Source organism: Neovison vison, chromosome 14, assembly GCF_020171115.1.
Source record: "Neovison vison isolate M4711 chromosome 14, ASM_NN_V1, whole genome shotgun sequence".
Taxonomy (NCBI): domain Eukaryota; kingdom Metazoa; phylum Chordata; class Mammalia; order Carnivora; family Mustelidae; genus Neogale; species Neogale vison.
This window is the reverse complement of record NC_058104.1, coordinates 35,103,858-35,125,671: the sequence shown is the minus strand read 5'-3', so window position 1 is coordinate 35,125,671 and position 21,814 is coordinate 35,103,858. Positions and strand designations below refer to the sequence as shown.

Below are 21,814 nucleotides of genomic sequence, written 5' to 3'. Positions count from 1 at the left end.
TTAAGCGTCCAACTCTTTTTTTTTTTTTTTTAACATTTTATTTATTTATTTGACAGAGAGAAATCACAAGTAGGCAGAGAGGCAGGCAGAGAGAGAGGAGGAAGCAGGCTCCCTGCCGAGCAGAGAGCCCGATGCGGGACTCGATCCCAGGACCCTGAGATCATGACCTGAGCCGAAGGCAGCGGCTTAACCCACTGAGCCACCCAGGCGCCCAAGCGTCCAACTCTTGATTTCAGCTCAGGTCATGGGATTGAGCCCTATGTCTGTCCCCTAGCTGGGCATGCAGACTGCTTGGGATTCTCTCCCTCCCCCTCCCTGTCTGTCCCTACCCCTTCTGCCTTCCTCCCCATACCTTCCCCACAATGCTCTCTCTTTCTCAAATAAATAAATACATCTTTTAAAAACAGGAAATGTCATTTTCTTCTTTTAGGTTATTTCAACACTTAAAAAATCATTACCTAGGGATGCCTGGGTTGGCTCAGTGGGTTAAGTGGCTGCCTTCGGCTCAGGTCATGATTCCAGGGTCCTGGAATCGAGTCCTGCATTCGGCTCCTTGCTCGGCAGGGAGCCTGCGTCTCTCTCCGCCTCTGCCTACTTGTATGTGCTCTCTCTCTCAGATAAATAAATAAAATTTTAAAAAAATCATTACCTCATTTAAAAAGTGCGTGACTATCAAATATTCTTTTTAGTAATTTTTTAAAATTAAACTACATATTGCTTCTGCTAAGAACCTCTTCCCTGACTTATCCCTGTGAGGCATGTTTCAGTCTCCCTGTTTACAGCCAGATTCTGAATCAGACACTTGAGCTGCCCAGGAGCCTGCACTGTAACTAGCACCACCGGGGACACTGAAGCGCATGGGCTGAGCACGGCGAATGAACACTAGGAGGCAGTAGAGCATTGAGTGAAGAATGTGGGCTCCACAACCAGGCCGCCTACTTGAAAATCCTGCCTCAACCACTCACTGGCTGTGCGATGGAAGCTTTATGGGCCTTGCCTGTTTGGCAGGGGGTGGGGGTGTGTGTGTAGTAACAATAGTATCAACCTCGTTAGATTGGAGCAAAGATTAAAAGAGATGCCATATGTAAGACACAGCGGGATATGTGGTATCGAGTGTCTGCTGTGGTCGTTTTCTAGTGATCTGTTCATGAAGAGCAAGGCTGTGGCCCAGATCTAGAATTTCATGGGGGTAAAAATGCACCCATTTTCATTTCTAGAGTGCTTTTCTACCCAAATGCCTTCCCGGGAACTGGGCAAGCCTCACACTTAAGGGGAAGGGTGATGGATATGGGGCCTAAGAAACGCAAGGTCTTTGGTTTCCGGTCGTAAGAAGCTGACAATTTGTCAAGCATACAGTTGTCTCTGCTTACAAACTTCGTCATAGGTATGCACCTGGCACAGTAAATTATTTCCTATTTTGTGGTGTGCTAGGGAACTCTGAACTGGTGAGATTTTTTCTTAAAGAGTGTGGGAAGGGGTGCCTGGGTGGCTCAGTGGGTTAGGCCTCTGCCTTCTGTTCAGGTCATGATCTCAGGGTCCTGGGATCGATGATCTCAGGGTCCTGGAATCGAATCCCGGGTCGGGCTCTCTGCTCAGCGGGGAGCCTGCTTCCTCTTCTCTCTGTCTGCCTCTCTGCCTGCTTGTGATCTCTGTCAAATAAATAAATAAAATCTTTAAAAAAAAAAAAGAGTGTGGGAAAACAGTTAAATTGCTTCTCTTTTGTACTATGTAAGTACAGATATGTTTGTTCTAGCATTGGGGGGAAAATCCACAGAATTCCAAATTCACAAAAGAAAGTAAACAGTCAAGGAACAGATCCAGTAACTGGAAGTCTAATCCAGGTGCACATGTACAGGTGGTCTTTATTAAGTATCATTTTTACAGACAAAATAATTAAGGTGATGTAATTTTCGAAGGTCACATGGAAAATGTCAGGGATGGGGCGCCTGGGTGGCTCAGTGGGTTAAGCCGCTGCCTTCGGCTCAGGTCATGATCTCAGGGTCCTGGGATCGAGTCCCGCATCGGGCTCTCTGCTCAGCAGGGAGCCTGCTTCCTCCTCTCTCTCTGCCTGCCTCTCTGCCTGCTTGTAATCTCTCTCTGTCAAATAAATAAATAAAATCTTTAAAAAAAAAAAAAAAAGAAAATGTCAGGGATGTAACCAGAATCTGAGTTTCCTGCCTCCTGGTATGAATGCTCACCCTGGTTTTGAGGATAAAGCGGAGAGCTGGATGAAATGACATGGGGTTCAGGGACTGGGAACGCATGGTGGGGGGAAAAAAAGACCCTGAAAGAGAACCACAGTCCTGTCTGAGCACTCTGGGAACATTCGCATTCCTACCCATGGCACTTTTCAGACAAATGGGGTCTGATATTTGTTGGGTGAAGGAAAGCTCGCTAGCCAACTTCAGTCCCCATAAGGAGCTTGAGGTGGGAAAATCACCATTGCCTAAGGTTTTGCTGGTGCCAAAACCTGATATGTGGGTATGCTGAGAAGGAATCATTTCCCACAGAGACATTAGCATAGGCCAAACTCCCAGCCCAGTGCAAGAAAACCACAAAAAAAAAAAAAAAAAAAAAAGCCACCCAAACCTACTTACTAATTTATACTGAGAAATTTGTCAATGAGACAGATCCTTGCATTCCCCATCGGCACATCCCCACCATGCGGTGAGCATGTAATGAGGGACGTGGCCATTTAGAATGATGTTAATGGATGATGTCATGAAACCTGGATAAAACGGATGCACCCATCTCCATCCACACAGAGAGAGACATCTGCCACACTGAGCCAAGTGGAGGGCACTGCTTCCTGGGCCAATGATGGAGATCCATGATGAAATCAGCCTGCCTTTCTATTTTCTAAGGCGGACGCTCCTCTCCACCTCCACCCACAATGAACTGTTTTTTCTATAGATATGTTATGACCTTCCTTAGTCAATCTGCAGTCAAGTCTTGCCTTGGGGACCTGCTTTTCTAAAAGGTGACTTTGCATCTCTTTGCTCTAATCCATTAGACATATGCTTTCACAAAGTGTGATTCTTACCGATTTTATTTCCCTATTTCCAGAATTTTTTTCAGGGCAGTTTTGATGAGCAACTGCCTGTACTGCCTCTCATGCCAAAGACCTGACTTAGGGGCACCTGGGTGGCTCAATCAATTAAGCATCTGCTTTCCGCTCAGGTCATGATGCCGGGGCCCTGGGATTGAACACCATGTAGGACTCTCTGCTTGGTGGGGAGTCTGCTTCTCCCTCTCCCTCTGCCTGCAGTTTCCCCTGCTTGTGCCCTCTCACTATCTCTCCCTCTGTCAAATAAATAAATAAATAAATAAATAAAACCTTAAAAAAAAAATACCCGATTTGGCTCAGTGGGTTAAGCCACTGCCCTCTGCTCAGGTCATGATCCCAGGGTCTTGGGATCAAGTCCCGAGTCAGACTGCTTGCTCGGCGGGGAGCCGTTATTCTCCCCACTTGTGCGGGAGCTCTCTCTCTCACACAATAAATAAATAAATAAATAAATAAAATCTTTTAAAAAAATACCCGATTTAATTTTTAAAAAAGATTTTCTTTATTTTTTTGACAGAGAGAAATACCACAAGTAGGTAGAGAGGCAGGCAGAAAGGAGGAGAAGCAGGCTCCCTGCTCAGCAGAGAGCCTGATGCGGGGCTCGATCCCAGGACCCTGGGATCAGGACCTGAGCCGAAGGAAGAGGCTTAAATCACTGAGCCACCCAGGTGGCCCTGATTTTTTTTTTTAAAAACAGATGTCAAAAATATAACATACTCCTGACACTTGTGTCCAGATATAAATTCTAAATGGGGTAAAAGAATTAACAAATATTAAATGTTCTTAGATATGGTATGATCTACCATGTATCAAATGAAAATATGCCCATGTCTAGAACAATGGAGAAATTCTAGTCCATGTATCAAACAGAGTGTTGGAGAATCTAAAAATTAATCAATTGTACTATCAAATAACTACAGGAATAACTTAAATTTTTTTCCTTGAAGACTTTTTCCAGGGCACCTGGGTGGCTCAGCCAGTTAAGCATCTGCCTTCAGCTCGGGTCATGATCCCTGGGTCCTGGGATTGAGTCCTGCATTGGGCTCCTTGCTCAGCAGGGAGCATGCTTCTCCCTCTGCCCCTCCCCACTGCTTGTTATCACTCTTTCTCATGCTCTCTCTCTCTCAAATCAATAAATAGAACCTTTAAAAAAAACTCATTTCATTGAATAATCATGATGAGCATTGTAGATGTGGTAAAAATTATCTGTAAATATGTCTCTTTATTAAAATTTTAAGAAAATTTTCCTTTTTTTAAGATTTTATTTATTTATTTGACAGAGATCACAAGTAAGCAGAGAGGCAGGCAGAGAGAGAGAGGAGGAAGCAGGCTCCCCACTGAGCAGAGAGCCCGATGTGGGGCTCGATCTCAGGACCCTGGGATCATGACCTGAACCGAAGGCAGAGGCCCCAACCCACTGAGCCATCCAGGCACCCCAAGAAAATTTTCCTTTAAAATTTTCTTAAAATTTAAAATTTTCTTAAAAATTTCTTTAAATTTTCTTAAAATTTCTTAACATTTTCTTAAAGGAAAACTTTCCTCAGGGAATTTGTTTAAACTTAGAAGATATTTAAAAAACATCAAATTTGGGCACCTAGGTGGCTCAGTTGGTTAAGCAACTGTCTTCAGCTCAGGTCAGAGTCCCGGAGTCCCAGAATCAAGACACACATCGGGCCCCCGGCTCCATGGGAAGTCTGCTTCTCCCTCTAACTTTCTCGCCTCTCATGTTCTCTTTCACTGTCTCTCTCTCAAATAAATAAATAAATAAAATCTTTAAAAAAAAAAAGGCAGCAAATTTGGCTCTAGTATCATTTATAGCTTTGGTTATAAGTTGGGCTTCTGGAGGCAGAGCAACCTGTTCTATACTCACAGATAACAAACTATACTTTTGTGAGGTCCCTGGGCAAAGCTGGCTTCTCCTGCTCTTACCTCCCAGAGCTGGTGTGGGAGGCTGAAGGAAGCAGATGGAATCTGAGAGCTGTTGGTGGAAGGAAAAACTGCTGGCTTCTAATGCCTGCCCCTGTCGTATCTAAAACTTCTTTTGAAAGACTTGAGCATACAAATCTATTGAACTTGAGGTAAACTTTCTATTGTAAAATAGCCTAATAGCTGTTTTCAGGATTGACTGTCAGTGTTAGGAAACTGTATGGAACAAAGGATGCTTGCTAAGGGGAATCCATGAACCAGAGTAAAACAGCTGTGGGGGTCTCACCATGCTGAGGTTTTGATTATTATTATTTTTTTTAAGATTTTATTTATTTATTTGACAGAGAGAGATCACAAGTAGGCAGAGAGAGAGAGGAGGAAGCAGGCTCCCTGCTGAGCAGAGAGCCCGATGCGGGACTCAATCCCAGGACCCCAAGATCATGACCTGAGCCGAAGGCAGCAGCTTAACCCACTGAGCCACCCAGGCGCCCAGGTTTTGATTATTTAATAGGCCAAATGCCTTTCCTCTGGGTTTAATGGTTTGTGCACACAATACGTTTAAGAAAGATCCTAGGCTGAGTTGTAAAGCAAACTAACATTGGTTGTGGCTATTTGAAAAAATATATATCAATCACTGTTTTCACCAGAGCAAGGAGATAGTTCTGTCTGATTTTCAGGTTGCTTGATTGCTCAAGTATCCTGTTTCATAAATGTATTCTTCCTCATCCTCAGACCAGTATGTGGTTGTGCAAAAATAAAATGGTCGTCTTCTTTCGTGCCAGCAGAGATGTGGTTCTGGGCTATGTTATATGAACTCTTTAAGATCACTTATGTTTACATATGTACATACATATTTTGTCTACTGTGACATATTTAGATTTTAAGTTTTAAAGCTTTCTCATTGTACCGTGCAATTTTTTTCATGTATTTCATATGAACCATAAGTTTGAATGTTTTATAGTTATAAAACAAAAAGGCTTTATAGTTTCAAAATGAGCATATAAAAACACAGCGGCATGAAGTGACACGGAGCATGGGGTGGAGAGGAAGTGGCCATTCATAAGACTAAACCCACATACATGCAGGAGACAGCAATTAAGAGGCCAAGGATAGGGATGTTTTGAAAATATACTTAAAATAAGATCAAAGATCTTTGGACCTTTGAAAATGTCCCAGAAAGTGAGTGAAAAACAACAGCCTTCTCTCTTTTTTCAGAGCTCTGACTCAGACCTCCCACTAGAAGGACATTGCGAAGTTGAAATGTGTGTGCTCTTTTTTTTTTTTTTAAAAGATTTTATTTATTTATTTGACAGAGAGAGATCACAGCAGGCAGAGAGGCAGGCAGAGAGAGAGAGGAGGAAGCAGGCTCCCTGCTGAGCAGAGCCTGATGTGGGCCTCGATCCCAGGACCCTGAGATCATGACCTGAGCCGAAGGCAGCGGCTTAACCCACTGAGCCACCCAGGCGCCCTGTGTGTGCTCTTTTTTTAAGATTTTATTTATTTATTTGACAGACAGAGATCACAAGTAGGCAGAGAGAGAGGAGGAAGCAGGCTCTTCGAGGAGCAGAGACCCCAATGCGGGGCTCCATCCCAGGACCCTGAGATCATGACCTGAGACGAAGGCAGAGGCTTTAACCCACTGTGCCACCCAGGCGCCCCTGAAATGTGTTATTTTAAAATGCAACATATATCCCTTTAAGTGAGCTAAACTACTATGTGCAATTTTTCGAAGGATCCTTAAAGCAGTCATGTATATGTACAACATAATTACATAGATGGCCCACCGTGAGTTTTCACGTCCTAGGAGGTTCCAAGGGTCTCCCTATCTCTTTCCTCACAATTACTGACAGCACCAATAATCCAGAGGAACTTGGGCAATTTGGAAACTCTCAAATTTAAGATGTCAAAACGAGGGCTGCAATGTCACACTTCCTCTGGGCAGCTCTCCCTGAATACTCTATTCCCTGTACCCTAGTCAAGTTAGATTCCTGTTACAAGTTCTAGCAATATCCAATTCTTTTCTTGCACACAGCAGTTTGTAATTATATATTCATTTTTTGATTCCTTGGACAGTCTAACTCCCCACTGCACAGACAGCAAGCTGTATGAGGCACTGTGTTTGTTTTTTAATTCCACTTAATCCAGTGACTGGTGTATGACATGTATTCAATAAGTTATTTATTGACTATATGGAAGTGGTATTTGTGGTATTTGTCTTTCTGATGTTATTCCTGACGAGACAGGTATAAGATTGCCATGGTGTATAGCTGGAGGGGCAGGGGAAGGAAGCCGTGGGGGTCAGAAGGTTCTGCACAGGTGAAATGCCACGGCTGGCATGGCGTTCTATGTATCAGAGCGGGAAAGGCTTTCCTACCAAGAAGACAGGCATCCCTGACAAGTCATCTACATTAGGCTTGCTGTCTGATTCTGTGATTTTAGGTTTGAATGTTTTCTAGTTCCGTGTTTTATCCCCACCCCCCTTCTTACCCTTCCTCCCTTGGTTTGAAGTCTCAGGAAGGAACCTGGGAGTAGACACATTATGAGGAGGAGCTCTCATCAAGGCCTCTAAGGGAATGTTTTATGGCGAGAGGCTTTGCAGAGACCACAGTCACTTTAGGACTGAATATAATGTTGGCTGAGACTTTCAGATCATCTGATTCTCAGAGGTATTATGAAGTAGGCAGCTCAGAATCATGGCCCTTAGTTTATAAATGAGGAAAGTAGGTGGGGATCAGAAGAGGTTGGATTATACAAGTTATAGTGAAAACCAGAGCAAATTAACATTTTTTTGGAGAGTTTATTACTATGTTGAGGCACTACACACACACACACACACTTAGAATATATACTTTAATTTTTTAAGAATATATACTTTAATCATTACCACATCCCCACAAGATAGGTAACCATTACTATTATTCCCATTTTACAGATGAGGAGACTGAGACTTGGGAGAAGTCAAATTATTTGCCTCAAATTTTATTTTTAAGAAGCAGAGAACCACGCTTCAAACTCAGGTAGTCTGTCACACCACTATGTTAATGAGTAGCACTGGGAGATCTCCAAGAGTACATTGTGTTATTTGAACTTGCTTCTATAGGTGTGACTCCTGGCTTAATTCTGCTGCTTTATGTTGCCAATTTTTTTTTTTTTAAGATTTTATTTATTCATTTGACAGAGAGAGAGAGGTCACAAGTAGGCAGAGAGGCAGGCAGAGAGACAGGGGGAAGCAGAGAGCCCGATGTGGGACTCAATCCCAGGACCCTGATATCATGACCTGAGCCAAGGGCAGAGGCTTAACCCACTGAGCCACCCAGGCGCCCCTATGTTGCCAATTTTTAAAAACTGTTTGCACTTTCACCTGAGCTTAGAATTTATCACTTAGATACCACAATGATCATTGCCTATGACTGAAATTAGGTCAACCAGGTTCAGATAATATCCCCTATATCTAGTAATTAAAAAAAAAACTGCTGAATACATTTACTAATTTTATATTTTAGAGGTGCTCGTTGCTTAATTACCACAGGGCACATCTACTGAATATATTTGGGAATACTTGCACACTTCTCTGACACTCTACAAAACATTAAGTATTAAAAAAAAAAGAAGTCTATGAAAACGTGATTTATGAGTTCTCTATAGACTGTTACCTCTTTAAGGAGAGGACAGTAACCCACAGCGACTGACACATTTTGTGCCTCTACAGATCCAAGTCCCTCTTTCTATGGGCTCCCTTTACATTCTCTTTTGTCACTGGAAAGAGGACATAATGTTGTCATCTGTAGCTCCTAAGAACAAATGACACCAAAAGGGACCCTTGCTTGGAGTTCTACAGAGGGAAGTGTACCCAGGCAAGATTTGGGGCTCATGCACAGAGCTATGACCCACAAGGGCAGTGAGCAGAGATCATCACAGAGGGTGTCATTTGTGTATCTTTGGAATATCACTGACTGGATATGAAAGCCACATTAGAAAGGATATTGGCTGGTTTGGGGCTTCTTGTGTTATCTGGGCCTCTTCCCCTCTCCATGATGGACAACTGATGTTTTTAATTGAGGTTTTAATATACAGCAGTGACATTCTAGTAGATGAAGGAAGGGGGTAGTCCCCGAGGGCAATCTGAACTTCTGCTTAGTATATTTACTCTTGCTGTTTTCCTTCCTCCTCATTTGTAATTCAGGAGGCTCTCTGAGAAGACAGAGGCAGCGAGGCTTGAGGCTTCTTAGATGGATCGAAGGATCACGAGCGGGGATACCAAGTTCTATGAAAAGGTCTGCTCTTGAATTTGCTCTACCTTTAGGCCAATCATTTGATCGTGTTGTGCGCTTTGGTTTCTTCCTCTGCTTGCTAAGTGTAAATAACATGTATTGGACTATTTTGTGATTATCATAGAGACTTTTAAATGTGTGGGTGATTTATTATTCCAGGCCAGCTGCTCAGGTATAAAATGAAAATCTGCTCCTTTGAGATGCTAGGTTCCATGGGCCATCAACTGACCTCCAAATCCTTGAGGTCAGCAGCTGTCCGGTTGCTTCTTGGTTCGTCTGACACAGTTTGCAGTCTCTGGGCTGTGGCTCCTCAGGTTTACTCTACAGTTGGGGCGCATACCTTTCTGTCTCCTTTGTTTTCAGAAAGGAAAGACGTCACTTTACATACCCTTGCTGCTTTTGCTGTCATCCCCAACCCACCCCCTCTAAAAATAGGAAGGCTTGCTTTCTGCACAGACAGAGCTGCTTTATCGGACACTGATTTCGAGAGAGAGGACGGAGAGTTGACCTGGTAAACAAACTGAATTCTTTGGATTGCCTAATAGAGTTCCGTTTCCATGACTTAGGCCAGGACCACTAGAGGTCTGTACTAGATTTAGGGGTTCTCCCTCTTTGCAGTTTTGGCAGGAAGCAGTCAGGGAATCGAGTGAAAAGAGAGAACACAAAGTATCCTCCCCGATTCCCCGCCCCCTGTTTTTGTTAGTTCGTTTATCTGGCCGACCTCACGGTGGGAAATAAGACGTCCCTGTCAACCAAAAAATGCTGACCTGAGATTCTCAGAAGCTACTAAAAATGTCTGTGTAGGGGCTAAAGGTCGATTTGGGTCCTCATTAGGGGATCCCCACACCGCTGCTTCCCAAATGACCATCTCTCAAGTGAAATCCTGGAGTAACCGGAGAGGCTTGTTTCTTGGGAACCCCCCCCCCCCAAAAAAAAGTTATTTACATTCTTTCTAGGGCAGTGGAAATTAAAAAGCAGTTTCTAAACAAACCTGGAACCTGTGAAATACGTTGCTCCTCAGCTGGAGCTTTGGTTGTAGCCGCGGGAAGAACTTCAGACCCAGGAACCCGGAGCAGCCCTTCGGTTCGGAAACATCGCTAAGTCGGCTCATGCTGGAAAGGATCCAAGAAACCTCGGAGTCAACTCCTGCTCGCAGAGCTGAGTTTTCGCTTTAAGAGTGTTGGGTCCAACTTCTGCCTGTTAGTTCAAGGAAATCAGCAGCAAGGGACCTCTACTGTGGGGGTGTGTGTGTGGTGTGTGTGTGTGTGTGTCTTCATTCCTGGGCAGGGTCGTCAGCGCATCAAAATATTACTTGCAGGTGCCCCAGCTGCAATAATATTTTGCAGTAATTGAATAGTAATATTAGACTATATTTTAATATTAAAACATTTAATATTTGCAGTAGCTTCTGACAAAGGCAGAGAGCTTTCATGGACGCCTCTGAGAAACTAGGTAGCCTCGAGGGACAGGACCGGGAGGAGGGGAGAGGTCGGGGAGAGCCTCTGCCTCGGAGATTCCTGACTGCTTTGTGGCTCCCGCCGAGCAGGAGGGTGGCCCTAGGGGTCTGGCTCGCGGGCTCTCCAGGTAAATAGGAAACCACGCAGCCGAGCCAGGGACCGGGAAGAACGGGCACCGTCCGTCGCAAGCAAGGGGTGGGTCTGGACCGTCCCGACCGACGAACGGCGGGAGACACCCTCTCTTGACCCCGCCGCGGCCGGGGGTCGGGGGTGGGGGGAGGCGACGCCCAGAGGCAAAGACGACAGCGAGGAAGGACCAGAAGCCCGAGAGGCACCACCTTGGAGGGACGGGAGGTTTCACGAGCTACCTTCGGAAGGATCTCCCTCTATGCTGAGAAAAATTAAAAAAAAAAATCATCTCCGCCATACCGTGGAGCCGCCGCCGAGACAAGGCGGGGCGGCGCGCGCCGCGGAAGGCGCGCTCTTTTTGTCCCGCCTCCCGGCCGGCGGCGGCGCACGCAGCCGGGGAACGCGCCCGGGCCCTTCCCTAAGTGCTCCGGGTGGAAACTGGCGCCGGCCGCGGCGGCGGCGTTCCGCAGGCGGAAAGGAAGGGGGAGGCGGGAAGGCTGTGCGCCGCCCGCTCCTCCCCACCCCGCCCCCCCCCCACCTCCGCCTCGGCCCTGAAGGGGGCTGGATGGGCGAGTTGGGCGCGATGGCTCGAGCCCGGGCGGTGGCGGCGGCGGCCGGAGGCGGCGGCGCCTCCTCCTCCTCCTCCTCCTCGCCCCGGCGCCGGCGGTGATCCGAACGAGCGGCCGCGGCCCCCGATGAGACTGTTCGTGGGCTGGCTGTGCCTGAGCCTGGCGTCCGTGTGGCTGGCGCGGAGGATGTGGACGCTGCGGAGCCCGCTCACCCGCTCCCTGTACGTGAACATGACGAGCGGCCCCGGCGGGCCGGCGGCGGCGGCCGCGGGCGGCAGGAAGGACAACCACCAGGTAACGCGGCCGGCGGGGGTCGGGCCGCGGCTCCGGGGGCGGCAGCGGGGGGGGGGGGCGTGGCGGCCCGGCCTTCCCGCGCTCGGCCCGGGCTATTGTGCGGGGGCGCCGCGGCGACGGAGGCCCCCCCCACGCCCCGGGCGGTCGTCCCCGCCGCCTCGGCCCTTCAGAAAGTTTTCCCGACGCCTCCGCGGCCGGGCGCTCGGCCCGGGGCCCCGCGGTGCCTTTTGTTCCCGGGCGCGGGCGGAGAAGCGGCCTCCCGGAGCCGCCCCGGGCCCGAGGGTGGGCGCCCCGGAGCCCCGCATTGTTCCCGCGTCCCCGGGCGGTGATCGCAGGCGCCCGGCCGCAGGCGCAGGAACTTCGGGGGGTGGGCGCGTGGCCGCGGGCATCCATCCGGCCCCCGGGGGCCTGCGGGGTAAACGAGCAGACCGAACCCCCGGGACCCTGGACCGCCTTCCTAACCCCGGGGAATCCAAGCCAAAAGCCGGTCCCTCTTCTTCTTCTTTTTTTTTTTTTTTTTGTCTGCTCGAATCTCTCCGCCTACAAAGGGCCATAAAGAAATTTTAACCGTGCATCGTGAGAGCCTTTTAACTCTCCGGCCTTCTTCGGGTGACCTTTTCCCTCGGCAGTTTTAAAAAAAAAAAAAAAAAAGGATTTGACAGGTCCTCACACTCCCACCATCCTCCCGAACCCTCCCCCCCCACCCCCTCCGACCTAAGACAGATCTCCTTTAAACTTCGCTGTGGGTTATCTGGCTGGAAAGATGAGGTAAGAAGGAAGATGATGCAAGCTTTTCCTGGAAGGGTTTTTAAAAAAAAAAACAAAAAGCAAAAAACAAAGAACAACAACAACAAAAAAAACCCCAGAATTAGGCAGGAGTGAATTGCTTTCAGAGTTGTGGATCGTGACCTGTGCGATGTGACCGGTGAGGTCGTCTTTTCATGAGGTTGAGTTTGGGGGGCCACTTAACAGAAGTATGTGCAGTTCAACTGTAGAATTAAGAGGGATAATTTCATTTTTGACCATAATGTAGTTTGCGGTTAACCTTGCATTTATGGAAAAGAGGCTTTCGAACTCCGGCTTATAATTGCGAGCATTTATCGTGCATTTTGCCCTTCCAGAGAGCAGGAAGCGATGGTACCCCATTTTGTGTCTCATCGGGTTTTCATAGATTTCTCATTTTCCTATGTTGGGTTTCTTGTTATGCCAGACGTTCAGAGAGTTTACACTGCGGTGGAGTCTTTGTATTTTAATGGAAGTAAATAATTATCTAAGGACATAAAGCAATTCATTAAGACAAGTAGTGTTTAGTTTTTATCTAGTAATTACTGATCTTGGCCCCCCCTTTCCATTTTTAAAGGAAGTCATGCATTTCCATGAAATTTTTTTGTGTGATCCCACGGCTGTTAGAGTTTGTTAGGTAATCATGCCTATGATATTTTTAGGAGTGCCCTTAAAGTCAGGAGGTGATCTTAAGTTGTAAAACCACATTCTTTGCTGTGGATTAATTAGCACTGATCATTCTCAGAGAAACAGCTCTGAAGTACTGCAGTGATAATGTACAGTTACCAGAATGTCACATAGCCATATGGAATATGAAATAAGGTTCTGGGTAGGATGAAAAGGAGGCAGATATCCATTGCTGTGGAATTATGGTTGAGTCTCTTAGCTGAGGTGCTTATGACTCTTGTCGTGATTACGTCTATTGTAACACATTTGATAAGTTGTCCGTGCTTATGGAAGAATTGGTTATATTTTAAAAATTGGAAAACTGTTTAAGTAATTTGATTTTTCTGGAATCTAGGTAGAATATAGATGTAGACATGGCCTCAAGTATCTCCTAACAGGAGATACTTTCTAATTGTGGACCTTTTTAAAACTGAATCAGTTATGTTCTGATGAAAACTGATACTGGTTTCAGACACATCATTTACTTTGTTACACTTCTGAGATACTGAAGTATGTGTGTACACTGTGTGTTTTAACCAGTTGGACTAACAGTTTGGCAGGTGCGTTCTCCAGGGTGAAGACTGATCTGGTACTTCCTGAGTATTTTGGGGGAGATTGGCTCTTCTCCTTAGAGTGATCAATCAGAGGTTATTTTGAGATGATGCATTGACATTTTGAAAATATTGTCCATTAATAAAGATTAAAGTGAACAAAAGAAATGTGTGTGTAAAAACCACAGTGAGATAAAGTGAAAGAGGGGATTTTCCCCTCTGCAGAGTGCCTGCGTTGGTTGTTATCTGCTTTATATTCCAGGATCCTAGGTTTGCTTTATAAACCTTCTGACTTGTGAAGAAACTTAACTCTAACATTCCTTCCCCCTTCAAATTTATAGTTTCATCCAAGGTTTTCTGGTGTTCATTTGGGTGTGTGGGTTCCATAACCAGCCACATCTGGTTCTTTTGGATTTGCATGAAAGTGAGGTTATGGATTTAATTGAACCGTACTTAGCACAAGTTTTCTTTATGGTTATTTTATTAAGAAATTATGGTGGAGGATTCTCTGGTTAAAGGAGAGGTCTTGGGAAATGTATTAAAATTTGCTATTGAGTTACTATCTCCTGAGATGAGATGCAAGGCTCCTTTGAGCTAGAGTCGCTCTAAAACTGTAGGGGCAGCACATCTTAATAACTTGGTTTGATGTGCCAGCTCCAGACTGGGATTATTTTTCACTTCGGGCAAGGGAGAAGCAAGGAAGGGCTTCTCCCAGAACAGGCATGTGGCTTGCAGGCCAGCTTGGGCTCACTGACATTTTTGTTATAGCCCATAAAGTCAGAATACTTCTACATTTTTAAGTAGTCGTAAAAAATATGTAATATTTTGTCGTATGTGAAAATTCCTTACATGAGATCCAAATTCCAGTGTCCACAAATAAAGTTTTGTTGGCACAGAGCCACAACATTGGTTTACTTGTCTTTAAGTGCTTCTGCACTACAGTGGTCAAGTCGCATAGTTGGTTCTTTATGACCTACAAGTCTAGAATATTTACTCTGTGGCCCCTTACAGAAAAGGAATTTTCCCCAGAGAACTTTCCAGCTTCCTTCATCAACAGCACACTTCTTAATCACAGGTTGCACAGGGGATAGTTTGACTCATTGGGAAGAAATAGAGCCAGCCAGGGAGAAACTAGATATGTCACTTTTCGGTATTGGCAGGCTTGGAACTTAAAAAGAAGATAGCAACAACAAAAACTTTTGATCTAGTGTTTTTGATGCATTGTACCTAGTACTTAAAGTTAAGGCAACTCTTATGGAGCTATTGAAACTTGAAAGGACTCTAAGGCCCCACTAACTAGACTCTTGATAATAACAGTCATTCAGTAGTTTCTGAGTTGATGGAGTGAAAAAAGAATTGTTACGGGACTCCCTGGAACCAGGCCAGGACAGCTTCTTCAGGTGATGCACTGTATGGGCTTTTAAGAGCACAGGTAACATTGGTTATCTGGAATTAGTAAGGTGTAACTTAAAATTACAAGTTTGTTTGTATCTGCCTTATTTTTCACCTTTTTATATAAATTCAGAACTGTGTTATGTTACAAGTAGTGATAGATTTAAGATAATCAAAACAATTGGTTTTTGTTTTTTTTTTTCCAAATGAAAAAATACTTGGTGATCCCAGCCATAGGTCAGAGGTTGTGCTAGCGGACAGATTCGGCCTCCTGTCCCCTTCACTCCTCATTTACTTGTGGAGGCTGACCAAAGTCAGGCGTGACTTAACAATGCTCAGGGGCAGTCGCCAGCTGGCCAGATGGACACTGATGGATTTGTGTCCTCTTCTGAACTGCCTTCCAGAACCTGGAGGCCTTTGTAGCCGAATACCAAAGAGATTTTGTAAAGAGTTTCTTTCCTTATAATCTGTGTTGAAACCCTATATAAGTGTTTGCCTCAATTTCATGGACCACTGGGATCCCTCTCTTCTGCTGGATATACCAGAGGCCTTTATGTTCCCCTTTGAAGGTGCTTGAGGGCACCCTGGTAATTGCCAGTAAAAGACTGCTGTTTAGACCTTCTGAAGCTTTGTTAAAAATTTTAGGATTATAAAATTTTAACAGTGAGTGAGTACTTGAAATGAAAATTGCCAATAATTTATTTATTAAATCAGAGCTGAAACAACTTAATCTAATCCATATGAATTGTTTCCCTTTGTGGACCTGAGGGTGCCCTGTCATTCTGCACATTGAAATCTCACATAGAGAGGTTGTTGGTTTAGGTTTGTGTCATTTGTGGAAAAGTAATGAATGGTTTGAAGATTTACTCTTATGCTGTGCTTAATTGCAAGAAAGTGTCAATGATTGAGTGTGTCTGGACAGATAGGACCCCTTGTAGAACTTGGAATGTGATTTTTGAATCCTTGCTGTCAGGTCAAGGTCGTCAGGCTTAGTCTGACCACCCCCTGTTAGAGAAAAGATTCTGTGTTCATGGATCCCATCAGTGGAGCCTTACCAGTTGTTTTTAGTGGTACTAAATGCCTCAGGTCTTTGGTTACTCATTCCTTTTGAGAATGGCTGGGTGCCCAGACCTACAGTGTGGTTTTTAGGCATTCCCTTGAACTTCAGCTCTCTGATTGGCTTTTGTGGGCCTTGGACAGGAAGGAGAAGGAAATCAAGTTATTTTGCTTCTATTGTGTGCCAGACACTTTAGTGTATCATCCTCTCTCATCCTTATACCAACTCCCAGAGGTAGGTGCTACCCCCCACCTTTTTTTTTTTTTTTGCTACACCCCCTTTTTTGAGATAGATTGAGCCTAAGAGAGATGAGACTTGCTTAGGAGACGTTGAAATGTGGCAGATTTGGATTTTGACCCCAGCTGTCTCTGTTTTCAAGGCCCGGGCTTTCCCCACCTTGTCATGAGGTCTCTCCTAGGAAACGTTGCATTGTCTGAGGGTCTGTGAAAGTAGGCTTCCTCCTTAATAGGAAATGTCCTCCACTGTAGTGGACTTCTGTGTAGACGTTGAAGCTATGTACCCATACAAAAACACCAGTTGGAGTTTCATAGCTTGTGAGTTAGACGGATGGGACAACTGTTCCAAGTTTCGGCCTTCATCCAGTTTGTGCATGCTTTGGTCAAGTTTAATGTTGAAAAAAAAAATCTTACCTATGGTGTCTTTTTTTCTGACACCAGCTAATTCGCTGACACTGGCTGAGCATCCTACAATTCATTTCTGTACTGACACAACACAGAATTAACATCCATCCTGAGGTTTAAGGGCAAGACCACCCTCCCTACAAGACTGCCCTCCCTTCAGGGTCCAATTTGCCAGCTGCATCTACCCATGCTTCTGCCCAACTTGGTTACAAATTCTGGGGTTCCCACAACTCTCCCTCAGGTTGGATAATTTGCTAGGATGACTCAGAACTTAGGAAAATACTTTTTTACTGGTTTATTATAAATTACAGGCTGCAATTCAGGAAGAGCCAAATAGATGGGATGCATAGGGCAAAAGTATTGCGGGACAGCGGGGATGGGGTGGCAGAGAGCTTCCGGGCCCTCTCCAGGGCGACCTTCCCAGCACATCAATGTGTTCAGCAGCCTGGAAGCTCCCAGAACACTGTTATTTAGGGGTTTTATGAAGGTTTCATTACCTAAACGTGATTGATTAACTCATTGGCCATTGGTGATTGAACTCAGTATCTAGCTCTTCCCTTCCCTACAGGTTGGAGGTAGCCTTGGAAATTCCTGTGGAAACCCGCCCCCCCATCATATTAGAATACAAAAGATACTCTTACTGCTCAGGAGATTCCCAAAGGGTTTTAGGAGCTCTTTGCCTGGATCTAGGGGTTAAAAACCAAATATATATATTTTTTATTATACCATATTACCTAAAATCAGGACCTTGGCGCTTTTTTTTTTTTGATAAAGATTTATTTATTTGACAGACAGAGATCACAAGTAGACAGAGAGGCAGGCAGAGAGAGAAGAGGAAGCAGGTTCCTCGTTGAGCAGAGAGCCCGATGTGGGGCTTGATCCCAGGACCCTGAGATCACGACCCGAGCCGAAGAAGGCAGAGGCTTTAATCCACTGAGCCACCCAGGTGCCCAAGGACCTTGGCTTTTAAAAATAATTTTCTAATTCCATTTCTTCTGTGCTCAAGTCCTTTGTATTTTGGAAACAAAGACTTTTTTTTTTTTTTTTTAAAGATTTTCATTTATTTATTCAACAGAAAGAGACAGTGAGAGAGGGAATACAAGCAGGGGTATCAGGAGGGGTATCAGGAGAGGAAGAAGTAGGCTTCCTACAGGGAGCCCAATTCGGGCTTGATCCCAGGGTCCTGGGATCATGATCTGAGCCAAAGGCAGATGCTTTATGACTGAACCACCCAGGTGCCCCAGGAAAGACTATTACATAGCACATGTGTGGTTGTTGAGGAGCTAAAAAATAAATTCAGAAAAACTTCTAATTGTATCCCTTGGTCTTATGAGTAAATATAATCTTACAGGAAAATTATATTTATACTTTGAAGGAATGATTCATCCACCATGGTTATATAAAGATTAAGAGATGTTCATGGGCTTAATCTGTAAGACCCGACCTAATACCTCATTATTTTGATTGGCACATACTGTCACATACATATGTTAAGAACTCATGTCTACGTGATTTGGCTGTGTATGTGTCTAATTTTTAGTGTGTCTTGCTACAAGTAGTATAGTCTTGCTACAAGTAGGGAGAACATTGCAATTTCCTGTGATTTCTGGAAGATGTCCTTGTTAGTTGTCACATCCTACTTTGTCCTTGACATCAGCAGAGGATTGTACAGCGTAATGTAGTGTGATTAGAATTTGTTATTTAAAAGATTTCCTTCCTTACTTGGATGGATGAAAATTCATGTAAGCTTTAAAGGAAGATGCTAAGATGACGTTTCTCCAGACACCAGTCTCCAGCTGTGGAGGCCAGCCTGCTGCAAGTAGGGTGGGCACACAGTCCTTCCAGTGTGAACATTTAACAAGCATGATGCTTTGTTCTTGCCTGTGCACCTTGGTCTCTGTAGTCTTTGAGGAGCACACATTCAAAGGACTCACCTGCTTGAAAATGCATGGGAGCCTACAGACAGGCCACCCATGCTGTGAGCTCATTACAGCTTTTCATTTAAGCTGGATTGTCTGGAGAGAGGAGCTCCGGGGGACCGCCATATGGTTGCAGGGGGTTCCTGCACTGATTTTCTATCAGCATCTCATCTTAGAGCAAGGGGACTGCATATTTAAGGCCTGAAGGTCCTGCCTAAGATCATAATCCCGTCATGCTTCCCTTGGTTCCCTTGGTTTCTGATTTTTCTCTCTCCTCTGGAATATAAGTTCCTGGAGGCCTTTGGTCATCTTTAATTTTCCCTAGACCACTGTTAAGCTGTGATCATTAGGAAACAGTAATGAAATTTTTGGGGTTGGCCCGTGTAGTTACTCTCAAGCAGTACTGATTTTGCCTCCCAGGGGATGGACGTTTGGCAATGTCTGGGACGTTTTTGGGTTGCCACAGCTCGGTGGAGTGCTCCTGGCATCTGATGGGTAGAGGCTAGGGGTACTGCTGCATGTACATCCTATAATGCATGGGACAGATCCTTTGAGAAAGGATTATCTGGCCCCAAATGTCAGTAATGTGGAGGCTGAGAAACCCTGTCATTTAGTTGCTATCTAGATCAGGTTATCTTTTCTCTTAACATACCCAGTCCAGGTTAGTTGGACAGAGTGGTCCTGCTTTCTTTTCTGCAAATGTATCTCAGACATGCTGGGTAGACTAAAGAGAAGCTTCTTTGAAAGAAACTCTTATGAAACAATACACGCCTAGAATAGGAACCCGAATCAACTTTAAGTGCCGAGAAACCCCAGGCTTCCGATTATCCAGAAGTTGTGAGATGGTAAGTGAAATGTGAAGCACTTGGCTGGGTGCCTGGAACAAGGTAGGTGTTCAGTCAGTGTTGTCCTTCGCTGCTTGCTTGTGATGATGCAATTTTGTGGTGAGTGGGTGGGTTTAACCACTGTTTGCAGAAGTGGGTTTAAGCAAGGCCTTTCACAGGCACCTGGCTGGCTCAGTCAGTGGAGCATATGACTCTTGATCTCGGGATCATGAGTTCAAGCCCCACACTGGGTGCAGAGATTACTTAAATAAATTAAGTAAGATAATAAAATAACCTTAAAAAAGAAAAGCAGGACCTTTAAAAAAACTTGGAATTTTAGAAATTGACAGAAACCTAGTGATTGCTATCTCTGTGGCTGTTGTATATCTCCTCTAAGATTTTGCTGGAAACTGTACATTCTATCTGGTAGGCTGCCTGTGATTTTTTTTTTTTTTTAAGACTTATTTATTTTGAGAGAGCAAGTGGAGGGTGGAGGGAGAGGGAGAGAAAGAGAAGCGGACTCCCTCCTGAGCATAGAGCCCAACCAGCTCTCCATCTCAGGACCCCGAGATCATGACCTGAGCCAAAATCAAGAGTCAGATACTTAACCACCTGAGCCACTCGGGTGCCCCTGGGCTGCCTGTGATTGATTCAACGAACATTTTTGTTCATTGTATCTGTGCCAGGCACTGAAGTCAGTCATTGTTCTTACCTTTATGAAACTTTGTCTTCCTGGGAAGGGAGACAGTGAACATACAGTTATTCAATTCAGTGGTCATCACTGTCACTGAGGAGATAAATAGGATATAGGAGAAGGTATTTGAATTGGGGTGGGGAACCCTATCTGGTCTACAAGTTCAAGGCAAACATACTTGAATAAATATTTAGGCTTAGGTCAAATTAATCAGGTGAAGAGATAGTGGGGGGTGATGGGAGATGCAGAGGACAGAGCAAACACCATGTGAGACAGCCATGAGAAAGGAGTCTTTCTTTTTTTTTTTAAAGATTTTATTTATTTATTTGACAGAGAGAGATCATAGTAGGCAGAGAGGCAGGCAGAGAGAGGGGAAGGGAAGCAGGGCCCTGCCGAGCAGAGAGCCTGATGCGGGACTCGATCCCAGGACCCTGAGATCATGACCTGAGCTGAAGGCAGCGGCTTAACCCACTGAGCCACCCAGGCGCCCGAAAGGAGCCTTTCAGAAAAAGAGGGGTACAGTGTTGTGACATAGTGAATGGTCAGGGGTTATGGGTGGCAGACAGTGTTAAGAGATAAGGCTGTGGACACAGAACGGACAAATTGCATAGGGCTTGGGAAGCCCATAGTGAGCATTTTGGGTATTAACTTCAGACTTGCATGAAGCAGGGTTGTGATGTGGTCAGATTTGCGTCTTTTTTTTTTTTTTTTTTTAACTCGACAGAGAGAGAATGATCACAAGTAGGCAGAGAGGCAGGCAGAGAGAGGGGAGGAAGCAGGCTCCCCGCTGTGCAGAGAGCCCGATGCGGGGCTCATGTGGGGCTCGATCCCAGGACCCTGAGCTCACGACTTGAGCTGAAGGCAGAGGCTTTACCCACTGAGCCACCCAGGCGCCCCAGATACACATCTTAAAATTTGCATTTTTAGTTTTTAAGATTTTATTTATTTATTTGACAGACAGAGATCCCACAGAGATCCCAAGTAGGCAGAGGGAGAGGAAGAAGCAGGCTCCCTGCTGAGCAGAGAGACCCATGTGGGGTTCGATCCCAGCCGAAGGCAGAGGCTTTAACCCACTGAGACACCCAGGTGCCCCAAAATTTGCATTTTTAAAGAGGTTTGCCAGATCACTTAAATTTTCAAACCACTTTTAATTTCTGGAAGGTAAAAATGCCATCTACATTTAAATATGTGTGTATATGTTAAAAAGAAGCCTTTATTGAGATATAATTCACATACCTAAAACTCATCCTTCTGAAGTGCGCAGTTCGGTTGTGTTTATAGCCCAGGGTCTTCACAGAGTTGTGCAGCCGTCACCAGGCTGATTTCAGGGCATTTTCATTTCTCCGGAGAGAAACCCCATATGCACAAGTAGACACTCGCTCTTTCCAACTGCGGTCTGTTTCCTGTCTCTGGATCTACCTATTGGACACTTCATGAAAGTGAAACTGTATCATCTTTTTGCTTTTTTCAGAGTTCTTCCATGTTGTCACGTGAATCAGTACTTCACTGCTTTTTATGGTTGAATAATCTGTATTCTGTTGCATGGGTCAGTCATCTCTCGTTTATCCATCAGTTGA

At 45.1% G+C, this 21,814-nt stretch overlaps 1 protein-coding gene and 1 long non-coding RNA gene across 3 annotated transcripts in view; one reads left to right on the top strand and one right to left on the bottom strand.

The window, feature by feature from the left end:
* Positions 1 to 8,266: 8,266 nt before the first annotated feature.
* Positions 8,267 to 11,205, bottom strand: LOC122895763. Its single transcript, XR_006382269.1, has 3 exons — positions 11,057 to 11,205; positions 10,253 to 10,373; positions 8,267 to 9,612 (listed from the first exon to the last, which is right to left on the bottom strand). It is a non-coding gene; the product is annotated as an uncharacterized LOC122895763 (long non-coding RNA).
* A 197-nt stretch (positions 11,206 to 11,402) lies between these two features.
* Positions 11,403 to 21,814, top strand: part of METTL9 (methyltransferase like 9) — a 47,775-nt gene continuing 37,363 nt past the window's right edge. Inside the window, exon 1 of one of the 2 annotated variants that reach the window (XM_044233977.1) lies at positions 11,403 to 11,710. In XM_044233977.1, coding sequence (XP_044089912.1) covers positions 11,543 to 11,710 — 168 coding nt within the window. In that variant the 5' untranslated portion in view covers positions 11,403 to 11,542. The remainder of the gene's footprint in view (positions 11,711 to 21,814) is intronic. The other variant, XM_044233976.1, reaches the window with a different exon arrangement.